Here is a 25,901-nt window from a genome sequence, read left to right on the forward strand (position 1 = left end):
CTGCTGGAGGAGGCAGCAGGAGCAGCATCGTTGTGCTCCTTCCCCTCCGCTCTGGGTGCAGTTGTGAGCTCTGCCCTCCAAGGCCACTGTGGGGCTGGAGCAGGGCAGTGAAGGTGGGGAAGGGGCTGGAGGCTATTGCCTCTCTCTGGGGCACCCCATCCCCTCTGTGCTGTCCTGCACACGGCCTCTGGAGGGTGAGGCAGAACCCCGAGGCACAGGCATCACCCAAAAGATGCCTTTTTGGGAGGAGGGTCATGTTGTGAGCCCCTCCCCTCCCCTGGAAGCTCTCTGCAGACCACAGCCAGAGGAGCAAGGCAGCCCTTGGCTAGGCAGAGGTGGAGCCAGCTGAGAATCAGAGCCTTTTGGTCTTTATTCTAACAAATGATACAACCAAACCCCAACAATTAGTGAGGGGGGTGGGGATTAAAAACACGGAGCGGGGCTGGGGCACGCCCGGCCCCCTGCTGGGCCCAGCCCCCTCAGCACACCAAGGAAAGAAGGGCTGGGAGGGGTCTGTGATCCTTACCAAACTGTTAAGGAGAAGGTGGAACTGCAGCATTAGAGGAGGTTTGTTACCAGGGGTCCCAGAAGGTGGGGATGAAACCCTCCCAGCTGGAGGCTGAACCCAGAACCCAATTAAAACCAGCTTAAAAACCAGAGCTTGGCTTCCCATGGTGCCTGCAGGAGGTGAGGCTCCAGGGGGACCTGGATGGGGCTCAGGAGGAGGAAGGGAGGAGGACAGTGAGGAGCAGCAGCTCCTGGGGAGGAGGAGATCAGCACATTCCCTTTGCCAGAGGTTAAAGCAGGGTTTTGGAAGACCAGTGAAGCAATGTGGTTGGTTGGGCACCACCACCCAGGGCTGCCTCTGCCACAACATCTTGGTTCAGGTCCCCACAGTTCATGGTTGGGGTTGAGTTGCTGCCTGGAGAGCTTGTGGCCACCAGGAAAGTGGTGAGAGCAGACAGCAGCACTGCCCCACACTGCCCTGAGGTGGCATCTCCCCCAGCCCTGGTGCAGAGCCTCCTCCTCTGCCACTGCACATCACTGGCACCTGCACCCCAAGGACCACCATGGGCTCCATCTGCCCCTGGTGACTGCTGCCAGCTTCATCTCAGGCCCCCAGGGTGTTGCTGGGCACCTTGTACCCCCTGGGAGCTTCACCTCCAGAGCAGCCCAGTGCCCATGTGCAGCTGAAGGGGGAGGGAGGCTCTCCCCCAGCCTCCCTTTTTCAGCTTAACCACAAAGGTGAAGATGGTTCTGGGCCCAGCTGCCCTGCCCTGCAGGCTGGCTCCCTGCACTGAGGTCTCTCCACCTGCACAGCCCCAAGGGAGCAGCTCAAGCTGATGTGCTGCTTGCTCTCCAAGACCACCTCCAGGGGCCCAAACCTTCCCTCAGCACCCAAGGTGGCCTCAAGGAGAGTTCTGCTGGAGCAATGACCAAGAGAGAGCTGAGCAGGAGCTGAGCAGGAGCTCCCAGGCACTGCAGGCCCTGGGCTCCCAGCACAGCTGTGGCCACCAGCCACACCTCAGCCCCAGTGCTGGGCTCACAGCTCCTGCCTGGGGGTTCCACCACGTGAATCCCTAGGCTGGGCTCAGCCTCAGTGTCCCTCTGGCTGCTGCCTTCCCAGCAGGAACCAGCCTCCAAAGTCTCTCTCCAGATCCAGGCAGCTTCTCCTCTCCTACTCTGCTCTAGTGAGACCTCACCTGGAACACTGTGTCCAGGTCAGGAGGGACAGGGAGCTGCTGGAGAGAGTCCTATGGAGGGCTCTGGAGCACTGCCTGGGGAGGAGAGGCTGAGAGCCCTGGGGAGAGAAGCCTGAGAGGAGATTTAATCAATATCTGTCAATATCTGAGGGCTGGGGGTCAGGAGGGAGGGGACAGGCTCTGCTCACTTGCTCCCTGGGATAGGACAAGGAGCAATGGATGGAAGCTGCAGCACAGGAGGCTCCACCTCAGCACAAGGAGGAACTTCTTTCCTGTGAGGGTGACAGAGCCCTGGAGCAGGCTGCCCAGAGAGGTTGTGGAGTCTCCTCTGGAGCCTTTCCAGCCCCATCTGGATGTGTTCTGTGTGAGCTGTGCTGGGTTCTATGCTCCTGCTCTGGCAGGGAGGGGTTGGACTCAAGCTCTCTTTGGGTCCCTTCCAACCCCTGACATGCTGTGAGCTGAAGCTTCAAAGCACACTGCTGGGAATGTTTCAGACAGAAGACCTCACCCACAGGTGGAAGGATGGAGGAAAAGCTTCACTAGGTCTTGAATCAGGAAGCTGTCAGAGGGCTGTGGCAATGCTGCCTGGCCTGGGAAGGGCAAGCTGGCTCCCCCAGCCCCAGAGGGGGACCAGAGAGAGCAGGGTGTGCTCACCAGACTGCTGTAAGGAGATGGCAGCCCCCCAGGGCTGTGCCCACCCTCCTCTGCTGCTCCTCTGCTGCCACTGCCAGGCTGAGCACACCTCCACACAGCAGCCTGCTCTGGACAGCTGCTGCAGGTCCCAAAGCTGGGAGCTGGGGAGTCAGGAAGGCTCAAACCCACCCAGAGCACAGCTGAGGGGCTGCAGGGGGTGGGGGCTCAAAGCTCTCAGTGACCAGCAGAAGAGGCTGGGGGCTGTGCCTACAGGCAGCTGGAGCTGGACAGAACCCTGGGCTCTCATGTGAGGCTGCACAGCAGCCCCCCACAGTCACTCTGGACCACTTCCCTCCAGCTGCACAATGCTGCCTCCCCTCTCACCAAGCTCTGATGAGGATCTGGAGGACCCCACAACCCCCCTGGGGGTTTTCCCTCCTGCAATAGGGAGGAAAAAGGATGTCCAGCACTGCCCTTGTGGAGAAGCCTGTGGCTGGTGACCCTCCTGAGCAGCTCAGGCCTCCTGCAGGGCAGCAGCAGCACCACACAGAACATTCCAGCCTCCAGTGTGCCTCTGTGACAGGAGAAGGCCAAGCTTGGCCCCAGCAGCACCAAACCCTGCCCCCCAGCACCAAGAGGCTGATTTGGCCTCTCCCTCCCCTCAAGCCTGGTCTCTCCCTCGCAGGATGGTGGTGGTGCCCGAGGAGGAGCAGGAGCTGGGGGTCCACTGCTGCTGGCACAGCTGGGAAACACTTGAGGAACTCAGAGGGACTTGGCAGGAGTGGTGCTCTCCTTCCTGGCCCTGGTCCCCATCTGCTGCTCACACAGTACTGCAGGAGGAGCTCCAAGCCCACACTGCCCTTTGCTCCTGTCCCCCAGAGCTGGGGTTTGGAGCTGGTCCCAGGGTGTGGATCACAGTCTGCAAAGCCACCACACCTCAGCTGGCCAGCTCAGGGGCTCAGAGCCACACTGGGAGAGGCTCAGCCTCAGCTCCCTGCTCTGTGGGCTCTGCTGACAGCCTTTGGTTGGACTCCAGGGACCAAGTGGATGTTGTCTTCTCCAGAGCAGCCTCTGGGGGTCTGCTGCTGCTGGGTGCCAGGAGTTTGGAAGGAGCATCTGCTGCAGGCATGGAGCTCCAGGTCCTGCTGGGTCAGCTGGTACTGCCTCACCATCAGCCACCTCCACCCTGGCCTGCTGGGGTGGCTGCTTTGCCCAAGCCTTGCTGGGACTCTTCCCTAGAGCCTTGGCTGCTCAGGTGATTGGTTAGCAGGAAGGGCAGGGGGAGAAGGACAGAGAGAGTACAAAGCTGATGGTCCTGAAGGTATTTACAGGTTTGTACAACCACAGCCCAGCACTTGGATCTGCATCCAAATAGCACCAGGAGCCTCTTGCACAAATCCCTTCCAACCAGCCCCAAAGGAGCTGGAGTCTGGTCAGAGGAGGAGGGCTGGTCAGAGGAGGGCTGGTCAGAGGAGGGCTGGTCAGAGGAGGGGGACTGGTCAGAGGAGGTCTGGTCAGAGGAGTCTGGTCAGAGGAGGAGGGCTGGTCAGAGGAGGGCTGGTCAGAGGAGGAGGTCTGGTCAGAGGGGGTCTGGTCAGAGGAGGAGGGCTGGTCAGAAGAGGGCTGGTCAGAGGAGGTCTGGTCAGAGGAGGAGGGCTGGTCAGAGGAGGGCTGGTCAGAGGAGGAGGTCTGGTCAGAGGGGGTCTGGTCAGAGGAGGAGGGCTGGTCAGAAGAGGGCTGGTCAGAGGAGGTCTGGTCAGAGGAGGAGGGCTGGTCAGAGGAGGAGGGCTGGTCAGAGGAGGTCTGGTCAGAGGAGGAGGTCTGGTCAGAGGAGGGGGTGGAATGAGAAGCTCAAGGAGCCAAAGCACTGCACCAGGACTGCTCAGCTTGAGGAGTCACCACATGAAGAGGCAGGAAATGAATCTGAGACCATCTCAAGCACTTGGGAGGTGAACCCTCCCAGCCTGAGCCCCCTTCAAGCTGCACCACAGTGAAATGAACATCAGGAGCTGCTTCTGTGAAGGCTGAGGGCTTGAGCTTGCTGTCCTGGTGACTCTTCAGGCCTGCCCCATGGTTTGGGCTGGCTGCTGGCCCCCAGCTCCTGACCACCTGGCTGACCTCAAGCAGTGTGGAGCAGGTCTCCTAAGTGAGGGGGAGCAAAGACCAGAAGTGGTCACTTCTAGCCAAGCATGCTACCACCACAGTGCCATGGGCATGGGGGGAGGGGGACACACCTGCCAAAGCAGGATGAAGAGGCTGGAAGTGCTGAGCTAAGAGAAGAGATGATCCAAAGGAGCAGCTGAGTGAAGGAATGGAAGGTTGAGAGGCAGGGCTAGCACCACCATGGCTTGCAGTGAGGTGCTGGAGGGGGGACCTGCTTCCCTGCAGGCCCAGTGCTGTGCTGGAGGGCTGCTCCATGGTCACCACTTGGTTCATTCAGCTGCAGGAGAAGGCAACCCTTCCTTCCTCCCAGGAGAGGTCCAAAGCCCCCAGCCCAACCATGGAGCTGTGCAGCAAGGGTACAGAGCTTGAGGCCTCCTGAAGAGCACAGCTTCCAAGAGTGGAGCACAGGGGCAGCTGCAGGGCAGCTGCAGGATGGGAGATGGTGCAGAGGGCCTCAGACCCAGCCAGGGCATTTCCAGTGTGGTGCTAACGGCCCAAGAGTGCTCTGCATTTGCTTGGGTGTCTTTCCTCTTTGTGTCACCCAGAAAGGTTAAAAACAGCCTTGTGCAAGGCCTGAGCAGACCTCCTGCCTCTCAGAGGGGTCCTCAGGGCCAGCCAGGGGGCAGAGCACCACCCCCACCCCCCCTGCACGACTGGATGTGTAGGTGTTGAGGGAGAGGGCGAAGGAGCCTGGCTGCCAGGCAGGCCCCGGGCGAGCTGCCCCCGAGGGCCCAGGCGCCGCAGCGGCCGGAGCAGCGCGCCCCGAGCCCGCCCAGCCCAGCCCCTCCTCCAGCACACACTCTGTACCTCCACCAGGGCTGGGTGGCTCTGTCTGCTCTGGCCCCCTGGCAGGCTGGGGCTGGGCATTCAAGCACCAAGCCTCCCCCAGGGGGGTTAGAGGTCGGGGAAGCGGCTGGGGTCCTCCTTGTAGTCCTCGGGGATGGTGAAGATGGAGTCGGAGAACTCGTCGTAGCGGAACTCCTGGAAGGTCACAGTGGCTGTGATGGTGGGAAAGACAGGGATGTCTGCAGAGGAAGCACAAACACAGCACTGCAGGGGCCTGCACAGCCTGCCCAGCACGAGGGGGCCTGCACAGCCTGCCCCTGGAGGGGCTGGCACTAGATGATCACAGGCTCACAGGAGGTCAGGGGTTGGAAGGGGCCCAAAGAGATCATCCAGTCCAACCCCCCTGCCAGAGCAGGACCATACAATCCAGCTCAGCTCACACAGAACACATCCAGATGGGGCTGGAAAGGCTCCAGAGAAGGAGACTCCACAACCTCTCTGGGCAGCCTGCTCCAGGGCTCTGGGACCCTCCCAGTGCAGAAGTTCCTCCTTGTGTTGAGGTGGAGCCTCCTGTGCTGCAGCTTCCATCCATTGCTCCTTGTCCTATCCCAGGGAGCAAGTGAGCAGAGCCTGTCCCCTCCCTCCTGACCCCCAGCCCTCAGCTATTGATAACCATTGATTAAATCCCCTGTCAGCTTTCTCCTCTCCAGACTACAGAGCCCCAGGCCCCTCAGCCTCTCCTCCCCAGGCAGTGCTGCAGTCCCCTAACCATCCTGGTAGCCTCCCCTGGACCCTCTCCAGCAGATCCCTGTCCTGAACTGAGCTGGGGAGCCCAGAACTGAACACAGCACTCAAGATGAGGTCTCAGCAGGGCAGAGCAGAGGGGGAGGAGAACCTCCCTGGCTCTGCTGGACACACTCTTCTTAATGCCCCCCAGGATCCCCTTGGCCTCCTTGGCCCCCAGGGCACATTGGTGTCCCCTGGATAACTTGTGATGCACCAGCACTGCCAGGTGCCTCTCCACAGGGCTCTCTCCAGCAGATCCCCTCCCAGCCTGTGCTGCTGCAGGTTATTCTTCCTCCCCAGCTGCAGGACTCTGCTCTTCTCCTTGTTCAGCCTCATTTGGTTCCTCTCCTTCAGGTCCCTTCCCACCCAAACCATTCTGTTAATCTATGGAGGGCAGATGAACACAGGGTGCAAACAATGCCCCCCTGGCAGGCAGAGACTGGGAAGGATTTGGGATCTGATCTGCTGGAGAGAAGGGCCTGGCAGTGCAGGTGGACAAGAAGCTCACCCTGAACCAGCAACGTGGCCTTGTGGTCAAGGAGCCAATGGTCTTATGGGGTACATGAAGAAGAATGAGGCCAGCAGGGTCTCCTGCCCCTCCACTCTGCCCTTGGGAGGCCACAGCTGGAGCACTGGGGCCAGCTCTGGGCTCCCCAGGTCAAAAGGGACAGAGAACTGCTGGAGAGAGTCCAGGGGAGGCTCCAAAGATGCTGAGGGGCCTGGAGCAGCTCTGTGAGGAGGAAAGGCTGAGAGCCCTGGGGCTGAGAGCCTGCAGAAGAGCAGCCCCAGAGGGGAGCTGAGCAATGCTTAGCAAGAGCTAAAGGAGCTGTGGGGGGCAAGAGGCTGGGGCCAGACTCTTCTCAGGGGTGCATAGGGACAGGACAAGGGGCAGTGGGCACAAACTGGAACCCAGGAGCTTCCATCTGAAGAGGAGGAGAAAGTTGTTTGTTGTGAGGGTGCTGGAGGCCTGGAGCAGGCTGCCCAGAGAGGTTGTGGAGTCTCCTGGTGTGGAGAGCTCCCAACCCCAGCTGGGCATTGTGCTGCTGGGCAGGGTGCTGTGGGTGCCCTGCTTTGGCAGGGGGTTGGACTGGCTGATCCCCAGAGGCCCCTTCCAGCCCCCAGCAGGCTGTGCTCCTGGAAGCTGCAGCAAGCAGCTCTCAGCCAGGACAGCTGCCTTCCCCAGCCCCAAGGTGTGAGCACTCTGCATGGATCACCACACTGGTGTGGGCCATGGGAGCCTCAGGGCTGTGCTGTGGTCATTGTCTCTTACCCAGCTTGACAGGGAAGCCTGGAGGAAGCTTCATCTGCACAAACTCTCTCAGTTTGTTAAAGTGCTTGAAGGGTGCAATTACTTCTAAAACATTCAAGAGCCTGCAAAGGAGAAGAGATGTCAGAGCCCCTCCTCCCCCCAGAGAACACAGCAGGACACAGAGGGCATGGCAGGCAGCAAGCAGAGAGCTGGGGACAGGCCTTTGGGCAGGGCCTGCTGTGACAGGAGCAGGGGGGATGGTCTGAACTCAGACTGAGGCTGGAGGGAAGGGAGGAAGGTTTGAAGAGTGAGGGTGAGGAGAGGCTGAGCCAGAGGCAGGGCATGCCCCATCACTGCTGCCACTGCAGGTCAGGCTGCTCTGAGCAACTTCAGCACTGCACCCCAGGGGGGTCCACCTCAGCAGCAGGAGGAAATTCTTTGGTGTGAGGCTGCTGGAGGCCTGGAGCAGGCTGCCCAGAGAGGCTGGGGAGTCTCCTGGTGTGGAGAGCTTCCAAGCTCACCTGGCCACTGTGCTGCTGGGCAAGCTGCTGTGGGAGCCCTGCTGCAGCAGGGGGGTTGCAGTGGGTGACCTGCAGAGGTCCCTTCCAGCCCCCAGCATGCTGGGACTCAGGGCTCTATCTCCTCAGAGCCTCACTACCAGCACCCTCAGCTCTCAGTGCTCCATGCCATGAGGCCTGCAGCAATCTGCTCCAGTAGGTGCTGTCCCTGCCCATGGCATGGGGGCAGAACCAGATGACCTTTAAGGTGCCTTCCAACCCAGCCCCTTCTGTGGCTCTGTGAAGCTTCCACACTGCCACAGGGGCCCAAGATTTGGACTGGGCCTCATTTCACACCACAGCCTGGAGCACCTGGTAGCACAGCCTCTGCTCCAGGGGCATGAGGAACCTGAGAGCTTTGTGTTGAGTTAGAGAGCTCAGAGAGTCCTGCAGGGCTGAGGACATCACTCTGGGCTCAGGGGATCCTGCAGGGCTGAGGACATCACTCTGGGCTCAGAGAGTCCTGCAGGGCTGAGGACATCACTCTGGGCTCAGAGAGTCCTGCAGGGCTGAGGACATCACTCTGGGCTCAGAGGAGCCTGCAGGGCTGAGGACATCACTCTGGGCTCAGGGGATCCTGCAGGGCTGAGGACATCACTCTGGGCTCAGAGAGTCCTGCAGGGCTGAGGACATCACTCTGGGCTCAGAGAGTCCTGCAGGGCTGAGGACATCACTCTGGGCTCAGAGAGTCCTGCAGGGCTGAGGACATCACTCTGGGCTCAGAGAGTCCTGCAGGGCTGAGGACATCACTCTGGGCTCAGAGGATCCTGCAGGGCTGAGGACATCACTCTGGGCTCAGAGAGTCCTGCAGGGCTGAGGACATCACTCTGGGCTCAGAGAGCCCTGCAGGGCTGAGGACATCACTCTGGGCTCAGAGAGTCCTGCAGGGCTGAGGACATCACTCTGGGCTCAGGGGATCCTGCAGGGCTGAGGACATCACTCTGGGCTCAGAGAGTCCTGCAGGGCTGAGGACATCACTCTGGGCTCAGAGAGTCCTGCAGGGCTGAGGACATCACTCTGGGCTCAGAGGAGCCTGCAGGGCTGAGGACATCACTCTGGGCTCAGGGGATCCTGCAGGGCTGAGGACATCACTCTGGGCTCAGAGAGTCCTGCAGGGCTGAGGACATCACTCTGGGCTCAGAGAGTCCTGCAGGGCTGAGGACATCACTCTGGGCTCAGAGAGTCCTGCAGGGCTGAGGACATCACTCTGGGCTCAGAGAGTCCTGCAGGGCTGAGGACATCACTCTGGGCTCAGAGGATCCTGCAGGGCTGAGGACATCACTCTGGGCTCAGAGAGTCCTGCAGGGCTGAGGACATCACTCTGGGCTCAGAGAGCCCTGCAGGGCTGAGGACATCACTCTGGGCTCAGAGAGTCCTGCAGGGCTGAGGACATCACTCTGGGCTCAGAGGAGCCTGCAGGGCTGAGGACATCACTCTGGGCTCAGAGGAGCCTGCAGGGCTGAGGACATCACTCTGGGCTCAGAGAGTCCTGCAGGGCTGAGGACATCACTCTGGGCTCAGAGAGTCCTGCAGGGCTGAGGACATCACTCTGGGCTCAGAGGAGCCTGCAGGGCTAAGGACATCACTCTGGGCTCAGAGGAGCCTGCAGGGCTGAGGACATCACTCTGGGCTCAGAGGATCCTGCAGTGCTAAGCTAATGACAAACCTGAGCAAGTCTCTGCCCCTATCACCTGAGATAGGCACTGGGCTCTTCCAGCCAGAGGCACACCAGCAGCAGGGTCATAATGTGACCAGCTGACTTCCTTCCCAGCAGGACTTCCTTCCTTGCCAGGTTTTTGTGGAGCCAGCCCCCCTTCCTGCAGCCCCAAAGGCTGGTGCAGCTCACCCAGACACCTGAGCCTGCCCTGAGGAGCACTGCTGGCTGCCAGCTGGGACTTACGAGTCGATGCCCAAGGGGAACTCCTGGCTCATAGCTATGGTGGCCTTGAAGGTTTTCTTGCTCTCCTTGCACACCAGCTCCCTGCCCAGGTGAGGAGCTCTGCAGGGGGGGAGAAAGAAGTCAGGGGGGTTTTAACTCAGTTTTATAGAATACAGAATGAACCAGGTTGGAAAAGACCTCAGAGATCATCCAGTCCAACCTCTCCCCCAGCACCATCTGATCAACTCAACCATGGCACCAAGGGCCTCAGCCAGGCTCTTCCTAAACACCTCCAGGGACAGGGACTCCACCACCTCCCTGGGCAGCACATCCCAATGGCCAATCTCTCTTGCTGGGAAGAATTTCTTCCTCACCTCCAGCCTAACCCTCCCCTGGCACAGCTTGAGACTCTGTCCTCTTGTTCTGCTGCTGGTTGCCTGGGAGAAGAGACCAACCCCCACCTGGCTGCAACCTCCCTGCAGGGAGTTGGAGAGAGCAAGAAGGTCTCCCCTGAGCCTCCTCTTCTCCAGGCTAAGCAACCCCAGCTCCCTCAGCCTCTCCTCCCAGGGCTGTGCTCCAGACCCCTCCCCAGCTTTCTTGCCCTTCTCTGGACACCTTCCAGCAGCTCAACCTCTTTCCTAACCTGAGGAGCCCAGAACTGGACACAGGACTCAAGGTGTGGCCTGAGCAGTGCTGAGCACAGGGCAGGATGACTTCCCTGCTCCTGCTGGCCACACTCTTCCTGCTGCAGGCCAGGATGCCCTTGGCCTTCTTGGCCCCCTGGGCACACTGCTGGCTCCTGTTCAGCTGCTGTTAATCAGCACCCCCAGTGCCATGGCTTAGCTGATCAGATGGTGCTGGGTGGGAGGTTGGACTTGATGACCTCAAAGGTCTTTCCCAACCTGGCTGACTCTGTAAAGCACCCAAGGAGCAGACAAGACACAAACAAACCCCCACAACCCACCCCCCCCAGCTCAGCCCAAGGCCTAAGCCCTGGTCTCAGGGGGTGGAAGCTGCTGTCAGCAGAGCAGGCACTCACTTTCCATTCTCAGCAGAGATGTACTCCTCCCAGGTGATGGTGTTGGGTGATGGTGGAGTCAGGGACTGCCTCCTGACAGGCTGTGGGGAGAGACAGACATCATGGGATCCTGCAGGAGCTCAGGGTGGGAGAAAGCCCTTTCAGACCATCCAGTACCACCCTGCAGAGCAACCCTGCTGAGCACCTTCCCTTCCTGACCAGAGCAGCAGCTTGCACTGGGAGCTGATGAGCATGAGCTCCTGCCCTCCAGCCCTTCCTGGAACACAGAGTCCTTCTGCTTCAAGGAGCTCTTGAAGATCAGAGAGCCCAACCATGACCCCAGCACTGCCAGGGCACCACCAAGCCATGGCCCTCAGCACCACATCTCCAGGGCTCTGAAACCCCTCCAGGGATGGGGGCTGCAGCACTGCCCTGGGCAGCCTGGGCCAGGCCCTCAAGGGGAAGAAATGGTTCCTCTCCAACCTAACCCTCCCCTGGGGCAACTAGAGGCCCTTTCCTCTGGTCCTATCCCTTGTTCCTGGGCAACAGAGACCAACCCCCACCTGGCTCCAGCCTCCTTTCAGCAGGCTGAACACCCCCAGTTCCCTCAGCTGCCCCTCAGCAGCCCTCTCCTCCAGAGCCTTCCCCAGCTGCACTGCCCTCCTCTGGGCTTGCTCCAGCCCCTCAATGTCCTTCTTGGAGTGAGAGGCCCTAAACTGAACCTCTAGGTGTGAGCTCCAGGTGTGCCTAGTCTAGGCAGGCAATCACTCCCCTGATCCTGCTGGCTGGAGCCTTGCTGGTAAAGGCAGGGTGCTGCTGGCCTCTGGCTGCCTGGGCAACACACCAGCTGAGCTTCACTCCACTGCTCCAGGGACCTGTCCTGCCAGCCTCTTAGGCTGTGCCATCCATAGCTTCATGGAGTGCTTTGGATGGAAGGGACCTTAGAGATCACAGAAGCAGAGAATCAATAAGGATCACAGGCTCACAGGATGTCAGGGGATGGGAGGGACCCAAAGAGATCATCCAGTCCAACCCCCCTGCCAGAGCAGGAGCATACAATCCAGCTCAGCTCACACAGAACACATCCAGATGGGGCTGGAAAGGCTCCACAGAAGGAGACTCCACAACCTCTCTGGGCAGCCTGCTCCAGGGCTCTGGGACCCTCCCAGGAAAGAAGTTCCTCCTTGTGTTGAGGTGCAGCTTAGAATAGAAGGTTGGAAAAGACCTCAGAGATCATCAAGTCCAACCTATGACCTAACACCCAACACCTCCTGACAACTCAACCATGGCACCAAGGGCCTCAGCCAGGCTCTTCCTAAACACCTCCAGGGATGGGGACTCCACCACCTCCCTGGGCAGCACATCCCAGTGGCCAATCTCTCTTGCTGGGAAGAATTTCTTCCTCACCTCCAGCCTAAACCTCCCCTGGCACAGCTTGAGACTGTGTCCTCTTGTTCTGCTGCTGCTTGCCTGGGAGAAGAGACCAACCCCCACCTGGCTACAGCCTCCCTGCAGGCAGTTGGAGAGAGCAAGGTCGTCTCCCCTGAGCCTCCTCTTCTTCAGTCCAGGCTAAGCAACCCCAGCTCCCTCAGCCTCTCCTCACAGGGCTGTGCTCCAGACCCCTCCCCAGCTTTCTTGCCCTTCTCTGGACACCTTCCAGCAGCTCAACCTCTTTCCTAACCTGAGGAGCCCAGAACTGGACACAGGACTCAAGGTGTGGCCTGAGCAGTGCTGGGCACAGATCACCTAGCTCCAACCCCCCTGCTGTGTTAAAGGCACAACTGCTTCTCAGTTGCAAGAGGAGCACAGAAGCACAGCACAGAAGCAATCAGGTTGGAAAAGACCTCAGAGGTGATCAGATCCAACCTCTCACCCAACACCCCCTGACAACTCAACCCTGGCTCCAAGTGCCACCTCCAAGCCTGTCTTGAACCCCAGTGCAGCCTGCCCAGCTTGTAGCTGATCCCTCCCTGGGCTCTCCCTGCTCCTGCTCCCACTCTGACTGCCCCCATCTGAGCATTTGGCCTCCAGGTGTACTTGGTGCAGCATTTGGCTGTGGGGCTCAGCACTCCACCAGGGAATTGAAGAGCCTGCATGCCAAACAGCAGAGCAGAAGGCAGTCAGAGACAGCAATTAATGAGTGGGGGAGTGCTCCCAGCTGATGCTTGGCTCCCTCTCAACAGCTCTTGATTTCCTGGTGCTAATAACAGCCTTAGCTCCATCAGCTGAATGGAGCCAAATGAGAGAGAGGATTGCAAGACACCACCAGCAAGGCATCACAGCCCATAAATATTTGGGCTGTAAAGCAAAGGGAAGTGATTTGCCACAGCCAAGCCCATCATCTGGGGCTAAGAGCCAAAGGAAGACTGAAACAGCCAAGCTCATCAGGGCAGCTCCCCACTAATGAGGATAATTAAGCCATCCCCAGGATTATCCTTGCAGCTCCTATTTATTATTCCCTAATTAAGGCAATCAAACTGCAATAAAAACATCAGCTTGAGGCTGTGCCAGTGGCTGGTGTGGAAGGTGGGGCCCTGTCCCAGGGGAGGCCAGGGACAAGCAGAGTCCCTCAGGGATCAGCCCTGGGCCCAGGCTTGTTCAACATCTTTGTGGGTGCTATGGACAGTGGCACTGAGTGCAGCCTCAGCAGGTTTGCTGATGGCACCAAGCTGTGTGGTGCAGCAGACAGCTGGAGGGAAGGGAGGCCATCCAGAGGGAGCTGGACAGGCTGCAGAGGTGGGCACAAGCCAACCTCAGGAGGTGCAACAAGAGCAAGGGCAGGGTCCTGCAGCTGGGTGGAGGCAATCCCAGGCACAAATCCAGGCTGGGCAGGGACTGGCTGGAAAGCAGCCCTGAGGAGAGAGCCTTGGGGGTGCTGGGGGAGGAGAAGCTCACCAGGAGCTCTCAGTGTGCACTTGCAGCCCAGAAAGCCAACCAGAGCCTGGGCTGCAGCAGGAGAAGTGTGGCCAGCAGGGCAAGGGAGGTGATTCTCCCCCTCTGCTCAGCTCTGCTGAGACCCCACCTGGAGTCCTGCCTCCAGTTCTGGAGCCCCTATGGCAAGAGGGATCTGGAGGGGCTGGAAGGTGTCCAGAGCAGGGCCAGGAGGATGAGCAGAGGGCTGGAGCTGCTCTGCTGTGAGGACAGACTGAAGGAGTTGGGGCTGTTCAGTCTGGAGAAGAGAAGGCTCCCAGGAGACCTCATTGTGGCCTTCCAGGATCTGAAGGGGGCTACAGGAAGGCTGGGGAGGGACTGCTCAGGATCTCAGGCAGTGATAGGACTAGGGGGAATGGAATGAAGCTGGAGGTGGGGAGATTCAGGCTGGAGGGGAGGAGGAAGTTCTTCCCCATGAGAGTGGTGAAGCCCTGGAATGGGTTGTGCAGGGAGGTGGTTGGGGCCCTGTCCCTGGAGGTGTTTAAGGCCAGGCTGGATGAGGCTCTGGCCAGGCTGATCTAGTGTGGGGTGTCCCTGCCCATGGCAGGGGGGTTGGGACTGGCTGATCCTTGTGGTCCCTTCCAGCCCTGAGTGACCCTATGAGACTATGCAGATGATCCTCCCTGCAGCCCAGCTGCCAGGCTGTGAGGGATGACTGAGCTCACCTCAAAGTTCTGCTCCATGAGGTTGCCACCCTTGCTCAGGCTCTCCATGATGGCCTTGTTTCGCAGGATGTCCTCCTCACTGAGGTGCTCTCTCCTCTTCCTGGACTCCAACACCAGCCCATTCACCAAGTAGAAGTCTGCCAAGAAGTTCCCCACTCTCTCCTGCAGGGAAGGGAGGGGGACAGGAATGACTCACAAGAAGGCCAAACACAAAACAGACTGAAAGGTTTGCACAGCCAAACACCTGGGGCTGCAGGATGGGAGCTTCAGGGCTGAAGTGCTGCCATTCCTACCCCCAGCCCCAGCAGCCACCCCTGGGCAGCTCCAGGGAGGTACAGGTCAGAGCAGCACAGAAGCAATCAGGTTGGAAAAGACCTCAGAGAGCATCAGGTCCAACCTGTCACCCAACACCCCCTGACAACCAAACCCTGGCTCCAAGTGCCACAGCCATCCCCAGGGCTGGGGACTCCACCACCTCCCCGGGCAGCACACCCCAGGGGCCAGTTCCCCTTCCTGAAGTCGTGGAGTGTCTTGGGTGGAAGAGATCTTCAAGATCAGAGTCCAACCCTTAGCCCAGCCAGGTCACCACCAAACCCTCTCCCTTGGCACCACCTCTCCACAGCTCTGAAACCCTGCCAGGCATGGGGGCTCCAGCACTGCCCTGGCAGCCTGGGCCAGGCCTTGACAAGCCTCAAGGGGAAGAAATTGTTCCTCATGTCCAACCCAACCCTCCCCTTGTGCAGCCTGAGGCCGTTTATTCTTGCTCTATCACTTGTTCCTTAGGAGAAGAGACCAACCCCCACCTGGCTACAGCCTCCCTGCAGGGAGTTGGAGAGAGCAAGAAGGTCTCCCCTGAGCCTCCTCTTCTCCAGGCTAAGCAACCCCAGCTCCCTCAGCCTCTCCTCACAGGGCTGTGCTCCAGACCCCTCCCCAGCTTTCTTGCCCTTCTCTGGACACCTTCCAGCAGCTCAACCTCTTTCCTAACCTGAGGAGCCCAGAACTGGACACAGGACTCAAGGTGTGGCCTAAGCAGTGCTGAGCACAGGGCAGAATGACTTCCCTGCTCCTGCTGGCCACACTCTTCCTGCTGCAGGCCAGGATGCCCTTGGCCTTCTTGGCCCCCTGGGCACACTGCTGGCTCATGTTCAGCTGCTGTCAATACTACCCCCAGGTCCCTTTTGAGGAGCTTTGTTCTGTGTCTTGGTTTTGTGCTCATCTGCCTTGGATTTCATCTCATGGTTTGTTACCAACAGTCTGGACACAGCAGGCTAGGAACAAGAGTCATAGATTCTTAGCATGGATTGAGTTGGAAGGGTCCTCAAGTGCCACCTGGTCCTCAAGGGTCCACCTGGGCACACTGCAGGCTCCTGTTCAGCTGCTGTCAGCCACTACCCCCCAGGTCCCTCTCTGCCTGGCTGCTCTCAGCCACTCTGACCCCAGCCTGTAGCACTGCCTGGGGTTTCTGTGGCCAATGTGCAGCACCTGGCACTTGGATCTGCTCAGTCTCCTGCCCTTGGCCTCTGCCCACCTGCCCAGCCTGTCCAGGTCCCTCTGCAGAGCTCTCCTGCCCTCTAACAGATCAACTCCTGCCCCCAGCTTGCTGTCAGCTGCACATTTACTGCTGATGGACTCAATGCCTCATCCAGACCATCAATAAAGATATTCTCCCTGGAGCCTTCTCTTCTGCAGGCTGAGCAAGCCCAACTCTCTCAGCCTGGCCTCCCAGCAGAGGGCTTCCAGCCCTCCCAGCATAGCTGTGGCCTCCTCTGGCCCCACTGCAGCAGGTCCCTGGCTGTGCTGTGCTGAGGAGCCCATTCTGGCCTCAGCTCTGGGATGTTTCTGAGGTAGCTGTGCTTCTTTGCTGGTTTAATGCCAATTTGGGCAGAGCTCTGTTTCCTGTGGCACTGAATCAGGAACAATCCACTGGCTCATGCCTCTTGGAGGGCACTCAGATGTGTTCAGTCTCCTGCCCTTGGGCCCTGCCCATCTGTCCAGCCTGGCAAGGTCCCCCTGCAGAGCCCAGCTACCCTCTAGCATGGTTTGGGTTGGGCAGGACCTTGAAGCTGAGGTAGTTCCATCCCCCCTGGCAGTGCCAGGGCCACCTTGGCCCAGCCCAGGCTGCCCAGGAGCTGGGAGCTTACTGTCTTGTCCTCCCGGAAGAGCCAGCCGGTCTGGGCCCGGGTGAAGGTGATGGATTTGGTTGATAATGTTGCTGAGTAAATGTCACTGCTCATCAAAATGTCCACCTCCTCCTCTGTCTCCATCTCAGATTCCTAGAAGACAGAAAAAACAGCCCCAAATAAGGCAGAGAAAGGAATAATAATAACAGTCACAGAATGGTTTGGGTTGGAAGGGACCTGCAAGATCACCTGGTGCCACAGGCAGGGACAGCAGACCAGGCTGCCCAAGGCCTCATCCAGCCTGAGGGAGGTTTAGATTGGGCAGGAGGAACAATTCCTTCCCTAAGAGGGTGGTGAAGGCCTGGCCCAGGCTGCCCAGGGCAGTGGTGCAGCCCCCCTGCCTGCAGGAGTTGCAGAGCCATGGGGATGTGGTGCTGAGGGCCATGGCTCAGTGGTGCCCTGGCAGTGCTGGCTGCATGGCTGGACTCCATGATCCTGAAGGTCTCTTCCAACCACAGAGATTCTGTGATCCTTTCCACAGGCAAAGGCCCACAGGTGATGGGTGAATAGAGCTATAATGAACATCTTGGCCAAACAGGAGGAGTCCAACGAGTCAGATCCCTGTGAGCAACTGAACTGGTCCCAGGCTGACTCAAGGGATGCAAAGCAGTTGCCAGCAGGTATGAAAACCTGGGGACACCTAAGGTGAAGTCAGTGGGAAGATGAACAAGCAGTCCAGCTCAACTGACAGCATCTGCCTTTCAGAAGGGAAAGGATTTCCCCCAGACTCCCATCCCAGCTTTTCCTCAGAGAGTCACAGAATGGTTTGGGTTGGAAGGGGCCTTCAAGATCATGGAGTCCAACCCTTAACCCAGCACTGCCAGGGCACCACTAAGCCATGGCCCTCAGCACCACATCTCCACAGCTTTGAAACCCCTCCAGGGATGGGGACTCCACCACCTCCCTGGGCAGCACATCCCAATGGCCAATCTCTCTTGCTGGGAAGAATTTCTTCCTCACCTCCAGCCTGAACCTCCCCTGGCACAGCTTGAGACTGTGTCCTCTTGTTCTGGTGCTGCTTGCCTGGGAGAAGAGACCAACCCCCACCTGGCTACAACCTCCCTGCAGGGAGTTGGAGAGAGCAAGAAGGTCTCCCCTGAGCCTCCTCTTCTCCAGGCTAAGCAACCCCAGCTCCCTCAGCCTCTGACTGGACACAGGACTCAAGGTGTGGCCTAACCAGCACTAAGCCCTTCTCTGGACACCTTCCAGATGATCTTTGAGGTCCCCTCCAACCCAACCCAGCCCATTCTATGGCTCTTCCAGTCCCTCAACATCTCTCCTGAACTGAGGAGCCCAGAACTGGACACAGGACTCAAGGTGTGGCCTGAGCAGTGCTGAGCACAGGGCACAATGACCTCCCTGCTCCTGCTGGCCACACTACTCCTGATCCAAGCCAGGATGCCATTGGCCCTCTTGGCCACCTGGGCACACTGCTGGCTCCTGTTCAGCTGCTGTCAGCCAGTCCCCCCAGGTCCCTTTGCAAGGCTGCTCCCCAGCCACTCTTTCCCCAGCCCATAGAGCTGTTCATGGTTGTTGTGGCCAAAGCGTACAACCTGGCACTTAGCCTTTCTTAACTCTCATCCCAGTGGCCTCTGCCCACCCCTGCAAGGCTGGGTGAGGGCCAGGCAGGTCTTTACCTCATGATGGATTCTCTGGTAAACCTTTTGCTCGTTGTCTAACACTACAAAGGACTGGGAGGGCGCGGCGTCCCCGTTGAAAATGAAGCTCAGGTCCCCGCGTTGGCACTTCATGTCGGTAAAGTCTATCAGAGTGGTGTCCAGCCTGGGAACACACAGCAGGCCTTTCAGCTGGGGGGTTAGGCTCCCAGGCCTCCAAGGTTTTCTCACAGATTTCAAGCAGAGAAGTAGAGAAATGCAAATCAATCACTCTTGGGTGGGAAAAGGAAAAGCAGAGGTAAGGAAGAGAAGGCTCCCAGGAGACCTCCTTGTGGCCTTCCAGGATCTGCAGGGGGCTCCAGGAAAGCTGGGGAGGGACTTTTGAGGGTGTCAGGGAGGGATAGGACTGGGGGGGATGGAGCAAAACTAGAAGTGGGGAGATTGAGATTGGCTGTGAGGAAGAAGTTGTTCCCCAGGAGGGTGGTGAGAGCCTGGCACAGGTTGCCCAGGGAGGTGGTGGAAGCCTCCTGCCTGGAGGTGTTTGCAGCCAGGCTGGAGGTGGCTGTGAGCAACCTGCTGTGGTGTGAGGTGTCCCTGGCCATGGCAGGGGGTTGGGACTGGCTGAGCCTTGAGGTCCCTCCCAACCCTGAGAATTCTGTGACTTCTAAACAGTGCCACAGGAAAGGTCTCTGCTCTGAGAGTGGCTGTACCAAAACAACCTTCCCTCTTCTGCTTGCTTCGTGCCCTGAGGGGAGACTGCTCTGCTTCTGCTTCACCTTGGCTGAAGTGTTTGGGGGTAAGACTAACAGCTACTTTTTTCTCTGCTCCCTTCTCCCTTTTGGGCAGAGGGATCCATCTTCCTTGGATCTCTTGACCAGGGAGGGTTCCTGTGTTGTTTGTTCATTGTCAGTATCTCTAACTCCTGGACCTTCTGTACACAGTCTCTGCCTTCCCTTGGAGGTTGTGGTCTTGCCTGTAAGCACAGCTTCCATTTGCTTCCAGCTGAGCTGCTCTGGCAAAGTTCATGTTGGTGTCAAAGTATCAGTCAGGGTTGGAAGGGACCACAAGGATCAGCCAGTTCCAGGGACATCCCACACCAGATCAGCCTGGCCAGAGCCTCATCCAGCCTGGGCTTAAACACCTCCAGGGACAGGCCCCCAACCACCTCCCTGGACAACCCATTCCAGGGCTTCACCACTCTCATGGGGAAGAACTTCCTCCTCACCTCCAGCCTGAATCTCCCCACCTCCAGCTTCCTTCCATTGGTGTTGGAGGGGGTTAATTTCAACCCCCCACCTTTAACCAGCACCACTTCAGCACAGCAGTTAAGCCCAGCCTGCAAGCAGCAGCCCTTTACTGAGTGCTGGTTTTAAACCACAAGCAGCTGAAGGTGGAGCTTCGCAGAGAGCATTTCATGAGTGAAGCTTGGAGGTGAAAACACCACCACCAAAAATCACTAACACTGAATGAAGTTCACATTCATAAACCCAAACTCTTCTCTCTTGCTTTGGAGGGGAAGAAAAAAGTCCCCTTTGCTTTCAGTCATCTTTATTGCAGGTGGAAGTGGCAGAATTTACACCACCAGGCTGGAGAAACAATCCTCCAGGCTGAGCAGCAGCCTGGCCAAGCAGCAGCCCCTGGTTTGAGGGCTGCTGTTAGGATGCTGCTATTAGGCCATGGCCCAGATTCTGAAGAGGGCTAAGAAAGAGACTGAATTGGATTCAATTTGACTTATTGGAGTTGCTATTTCTATTTCTCCCCCTCCCCTTGCCAACACAAAAGCAATGCTGCTGCTGCTGACCTGGATAACTAGAAGATGGAGCCAAGGACAAAGACCTTGGCTAATGATTCCTCTCCCTTCCTGCTAAAATATTCATGTTTTCATCAGAAGTGATGGAAAAGCCTTGAATTTAGTGACCTCTCCAGCTCCAAGTGGTGATTGCTTCCTACTCATCCCATTGACTTTTGCTTTCAACAAGGAAGCTGTAGCTCTTTGCACTCAGAGCCACCTCAGTCTCACACAGGCAGAGCAAGGAGAAGTGGGAAGGATAAAAGTGGTCTCTGACTCCACATTTCACCCAGAAGTCAGTTCCCAACCCTCTGCTGATGGCTTTAGGAGGACAGAAGTTTCTACAGATTGAATCCTCTCAACCACAGCTTGGACTTGTTTGGCCCAGCTGAGGCCAAGGCAGGCCTGGCTGGGGTTAGAACCTAAAGAAAAGGACAATTTCAACCCCAAAACCTCAAACTAAACCAGAAATGAAGGAGCTCCTGGAAGGCCTCTGCTTTGTTGGTGAATCTGGCATGTCAACCACCCCCCTGGTTTTATTACCCAGGCTGCAGTGGCAACATTTCTCTCTAGAACACTGAAAGCTCCTTTGAAATTGTGGTAGAGCTGTGCAAAATTGTTTTTCAAGGGATTATTTGCAGGCCTAGTTGCTTTATTTGAAGTGAGTCAAAGACTGGAGTTGAATTCAGACCAGGAGAGGGGGAAAAAAATGAGATCAAGGGAGAAAAGTGAAGTTAAATTCAGATAGAGGGGAAAAATGAGAGCAAGGGAGAAAAGTGAAGTTAAATTCAGATGGAGAGAGGGGAAAAAATGAGATCAAGGGAGAAAAGTGAAGTTAAATTCAGATGAAGAAGGAAAAAATGAGAGCAAGGGAGGAAAGTGAAGTTAAATTCAGATGGAGAAGGAAAAAATGAGAGCAAGGGAGGAAAGTGAAGTTAAATTCAGATAGAGAGTGAAAAAATGAGATCAAGGGAGAAAAGTGAAGTTAAATTCAGATGAAGAGAGGGAGAAATGAGATCAAGGGAGAAAAGTGAAGTTAAATTCAGATGGAGAACGAAAAATGAGATCAAGGGAGAAAAGTGAAGTTAAATTCAGATGGAGAAGGAAAAATGAGATCAAGGGAGAAAAGTGAAGTTACATTCAGATCAGTAGGGTAAAAAAAGAGAGTCAGCTCAGTGGCCAAAGCCCAGGCAGTGTGAATTTCAAGCCAGCCCCTGTCTCTGAACACCAGTGGACAAAAGCAGTGTTGCTTCCCAACCTCCTGCAGACTTCCCAGGGGTTTCTCCCAGACCCTGCAGAAGATGGAATCCAGAGGGTTTTCCCAAGCAGGAAGACACTTTGGGCCTTCAGTAGAGACTAGAGAGCAGCACTCACCTGATATTTATACCTTGTTTGTGTATTTTACATGCATCAGAAGGCAGAATTCGGGAAAGTAAAGGCACTGAAGGGAGGGAGAGAGAGAGAATGAAGTTAGGACTCTGAGGCTCCTCTGCAAACTGTTGCCAGAAAACACAACAGACAGCAGTTTCACTGTGGAAGCTTTTAACACCACCACAGCATTCCCCCTTTCCCATCACCATCCCAATGCAACTTCAGGGACAAGAAGTTCCCCATGAGCCAGCAATGGACCCTTGTGGGCAAATAGCCTCCTGGAGGGCATGAAGAATGTGGCCACTATGTTGAGGGAGGCTCTCCTCCCCTTCTCCCCTGCCCTAGGAAGGCCACATCTGGAGCACTGGGCCCAGTTCTGGGCTGCCCAATTCAAGGAGCTACTGGAGAGAGTCCAGGGGAGGCTGCAAAGCCGCTGAGGGGCCTGGAGCAGCTCTGTGGGGAGGAGAGGCTGAGAGCCCTGGGGCTGAGAGCCTGGAGAGAGAATCCTCTCAATGTTTAGCAGTGTCTGTGTCAGTGGATTACAAAGCAGAACTCAGCTCAAAAAAAACCCTGATTCAGGGTGGGGGAAGGGGTGGGAAATTGATCTCTTTGTCCTTTGGAACTTCAGATCTGGAGAAGTGGACTGTGGGCTTCCCACCATGGGGAAGGGAAGGGAAGGGAAGGGAAGGGAAGGGAAGGGAAGGGAAGGGAAGGGAAGGGAAGGGAAGGGAAGGGAAGGGAAGGGAAGGGAAGGGAAGGGAAGGGAAGGGAAGGGAAGGGAAGGGAAGGGAAGGGAAGGGAAGGGAAGGGAAGGGAAGGGAAGGGAAGGGAAGGGAAGGGAAGGGAAGGGAAGGGAAGGGGAGAGGGAAACATGCTGCAGAGTGATTTTGTTAGCTCCCACCCAAAGAAACATGGCAATTGCTTACCCCAACTTTGAAAATCCCAGTGGAGCTCTAGATAGAAGTCACCTAGCTGAGATGAAAAGAAGACTGAAGTCAGGTTTCCAGGCCCTTCATGCCAGCTGCAAAATGGGCTGCAAGGCAGGCAGGAGCTGGGCTCTGCCAAAGAGCTTTTCAGGTGCTGTGCTGGAGTTTGAAACAAAGCCTGCAGACAGCCTTGTTCTGGGCTGTGGGATGTTAAAGGCAGCTTCAGCTCCTTCTGAAGCTTTAACTAGAGGAGGATCAATAGGGATAGATTGATCTCTCATCTGAGCCCCCCCCCCCCCCCCATGGTTATCTGCAAGCAATAACTCATACAGCTCTTCAGCCTTGGATGGTAAATAATTCATTGAAATGATTTATTTCAGAGAGATCAATGAAGCCTCTTGGCTGCTTTATTGATCCCTTCCAGCCCCATGGAATGACATTTCTCTGGCTCAGATTAATGAGGCAGGTTTCTGTTAGAATCCTCCTAACAGCCACAAACTTCATTCTTCTCCTGCTGGAGATGCACTTCAATAATTAAACAGAAGATCTTCCACCTCCACCAACAGACCTCAGGAAACAACTCCTTTAACCTGGGCTCAAAGCCAAACCAAATCAAGGGGTGACTTGATTAAAATCAGTAAATGCTGGTAACACACTGAGGTGGCCACAGACTTTCACTAAGGCAACTCCAGGCCAGGTCTAGCACCAGCAGGAGCCAGGCAGGGCAGAGCTGCTCTGAGGAAGGCTCTGCCTGCCCCAGCAGGAGCCAGGCAGGGCAGAGCTGCTCTGAGGAAGGCTCTGCCTGCCCCAGCAGGAGCCAGGCAGGGCAGAGCTGGCCTGAGGAAGGCTCTGCCTGCCCCAGCAGGAGCCAGGCAGGGCAGAGCTGCTCTGAGGAAGGCTCTGCCTGCCCCAGCAGGAGCCAGGCAGGGCAGAGCTGGTGTGAGGAAGGCTCTGCCTGCCCCAGCAGGAGCCAGGCAGGGCAGAGCTGGTGTGAGGAAGGCTCTGCCTGCCCCAGCAGGAGCCAGGCAGGGCAGAGCTGCTCTGAGGAAGGCTCTGCCTGCCCCAGCAGGAGCCAGGCAGGGCAGAGCTGGCCTGAGGAAGGCTCTGCCTGCCCCAGCAGGAGCCAGGCAGGGCAGAGCTGCTCTGAGGAAGGCTCTGCCTGCTCCAGCAGGAGCCAGGCAGAGCAGAGCTGCTCTGAGGAAGGCTCTGCCTGCCCCAGCAGGAGCCAGGCAGGGCAGAGCTGCTCCGAGGAAGGCTCTGCCTGCCCCAGCAGGAGCCAGGCAGGGCAGAGCTGCTCCGAGGAAGGCTCTGCCTGCCCCAGCAGGAGCCAGGCAGGGCAGAGCTGCTCTGAGGAAGGCTCTGCCTGCCCCAGCAGGAGCCAGGCAGGGCAGAGCTGCTCTGAGGAAGGCTCTGCCTGCCCCAGCAGGAGCCAGGCAGGGCAGAGCTGCTCTGAGGAAGGCTCTGCCTGCCCCAGCAGGAGCCAGGCAGGGCAGAGCTGCTGTGAGGAAGGCTCTGCCTGCCCCAGCAGGAGCCAGGCAGGGCAGAGCTGCTGTGAGGAAGGCTCTGCCTGCCCCAGCAGGAGCCAGGCAGGGCAGAGCTGCTCTGAGGAAGGCTCTGCCTGCCCCAGCAGGAGCCAGGCAGGGCAGAGCTGCTCTGAGGAAGGCTCTGCCTGCCCCAGCAGGAGCCAGGCAGGGCAGAGCTGCTCTGAGGAAGGCTCTGCCTGCCCCAGCAGGAGCCAGGCAGGGCAGAGCTGCTCTGAGGAAGGCTCTGCCTGCCCCAGCAGGAGCCAGGCAGGGCAGAGCTGCTCTGAGGAAGGCTCTGCCTGCCCCAGCAGGAGCCAGGCAGGGCAGAGCTGCTCTGAGGAAGGCTCTGCCTGCCCCAGCAGGAGCCAGGCAGGGCAGAGCTGCTCTGAGGAAGGCTCTGCCTGCCCCAGCAGGAGCCAGGCAGGGCAGAGCTGGTGTGAGGAAGGCTCTGCTTGCCCCAGCAGGAGCCAGGCAGGGCAGAGCTGCTCTGAGGAAGGCTCTGCCTGCTCACACACAACACATGAGTTTCCTACTGCCAGGTTGGGTTTCTTTCCTCAATGACAAATGTAGGTAGAGCCCATTCATAGACTGCATGACTGATGCAGTGCAGCTCAGTGTGTCAGAGTATGGCTTCATTAGCTCAAGATAAAGAGTTGGTTTTCCACACAGGCAATTCTTTCACCACCTGATTAGGCAGGAGAAGCTCATCCCACCCAAAGGGCAATAACCACCTGCCTTTACTGAGGGGGGAAGAGTTGAAGGTTGGACTAGATGATCTTGAAGGTTTCTGCCAACCAAAGCTATTCTGCCATCTTCTCAAGGCTCAGCAAGAGCTAGAGGGAGGTGGGCAAGAGGATGGGGCCAGACTCTTCTCAGGAGTGCTCAGGGACAGGACAAAGGGAAACAGGGACAAGCTGGAACCAAGGAGGAGGAAATCCTCTGCCTTGAGGGTGCTGGAGCAGGCTGCCCAGAGAGGTGGTGGAGTCTCCTTGCCTGGAGAGCTCCCAAAGCCAGCTGGGCATTGTGCTGCTGGGCAAGCTGCTGTGGGTGCCCTGCTGGAGCAGGGGGGTTGGACTGGGTGATCTCCAGAGGCTCCTTCCAACCCCCAGCACCATTCTGTGTGATTCTGTCTTCTAGCCCCAGTTTTGACACACCAGCAGCAACGTGGAAGGGAGGAAACTGAGTTTTGCTTCTTGGCTTCCCTGATGTTTCACTGTGCTCAAGAAGAATTGGGAGAGCTCAACCCAAACCCTCTTCCATTATTGAGCAAGAAAAGTGTCAGGAGTGACTGGGGACTGCAAACCCCTGAATTATTCACCAGGACAAAGGATTTCAGAGAGGCTTAAAAACATCTAATGCAAAGAAACAGAGATTAAAAATACATCAGGCTGCAAAGGAGAGCAGCAGCTGCTCCTCACAGAGACCTTCCTGCTTCATACATTCATGGAATGGTCTGGGTTGGAAGGGACCTTTAAGATCATCCAGTTCCAACCCCCCTGCCATGGGCAGGGACACCTCCCACTAGAGCAGGCTTCATAGTTTCATAGTTTCATTCAGGGTTGGAAGGGACCACAAGGATCATCTAGTTCCAACCCCCCTGCCATGGGCAGGGAGACCCCACACTAGATCAGGCTGGCCAGAGCCTCATCCAGCCTGCTCAGGTTGCTCAAGGCTTCATCCAAGCTGGCTTTAACCCCTCCAGGAAGGGGGCAGCCATGACTCCCTGAGCAACCTGTTCCAGGGTCTCCCCAGCCTCACGGTGAAGCATCTCTTCCTAACCTCCAGCTTCAGTCTGCCCTCTCCTTCAGCTCCCAGAGCTTGGGAGGAAAGCACCAGCAGCACTCTGTGCCCCCTGCAAGTGGACACTGTGAGCCAAGGCTGCCATGGAGAACAGAAGAGACTTGTGGAAGCAAGAGCTTCACTTTGCCCCCACAGCAAGGGCAGCAGGCAGTGGTGTCCATGCCTGGCTCCTTTGGCCCCCCCCCAGCCCTGGACTCACCTCTTTCAGGGCTTTTAATAACCGAGGTCGCTTTTCTTCAACACTTTCCCTGGACTGCTGCTTGAGCTTCCTCAGGAGTGCTGTGACTGGAGAGAAAGGAGCCATCAGGGAAGGCTGCTCTGCTGCT

At 57.6% G+C, this 25,901-nt stretch overlaps 1 protein-coding gene across 1 annotated transcript in view; it reads right to left on the reverse strand.

Moving 5' to 3' along the window:
* Nucleotides 1-3,643: 3,643 nt before the first annotated feature.
* Nucleotides 3,644-25,901, reverse strand: part of ANKRD13C (ankyrin repeat domain 13C) — a 41,581-nt gene continuing 19,323 nt past the window's right edge. The window contains exons 4-13 of the mRNA XM_068164636.1: nt 25,775-25,860; nt 22,253-22,298; nt 21,330-21,396; nt 18,188-18,332; nt 16,512-16,643; nt 14,371-14,532; nt 10,796-10,875; nt 9,778-9,876; nt 7,342-7,442; nt 3,644-5,524 (exon numbers count right to left, since the gene is read on the reverse strand). Coding sequence (XP_068020737.1) covers nt 5,394-5,524; nt 7,342-7,442; nt 9,778-9,876; nt 10,796-10,875; nt 14,371-14,532; nt 16,512-16,643; nt 18,188-18,332; nt 21,330-21,396; nt 22,253-22,298; nt 25,775-25,860 — 1,049 coding nt within the window. The 3' untranslated portion in view covers nt 3,644-5,393. The remainder of the gene's footprint in view (nt 5,525-7,341; nt 7,443-9,777; nt 9,877-10,795; nt 10,876-14,370; nt 14,533-16,511; nt 16,644-18,187; nt 18,333-21,329; nt 21,397-22,252; nt 22,299-25,774; nt 25,861-25,901) is intronic.

The sequence above is a fragment of the Melanerpes formicivorus genome, unplaced genomic scaffold (genome assembly GCF_026170545.1).
Source record: "Melanerpes formicivorus ecotype bairdi unplaced genomic scaffold, bMelFor1.0.p_v2 SCAF_81, whole genome shotgun sequence".
NCBI lineage: Eukaryota > Metazoa > Chordata > Aves > Piciformes > Picidae > Melanerpes > Melanerpes formicivorus.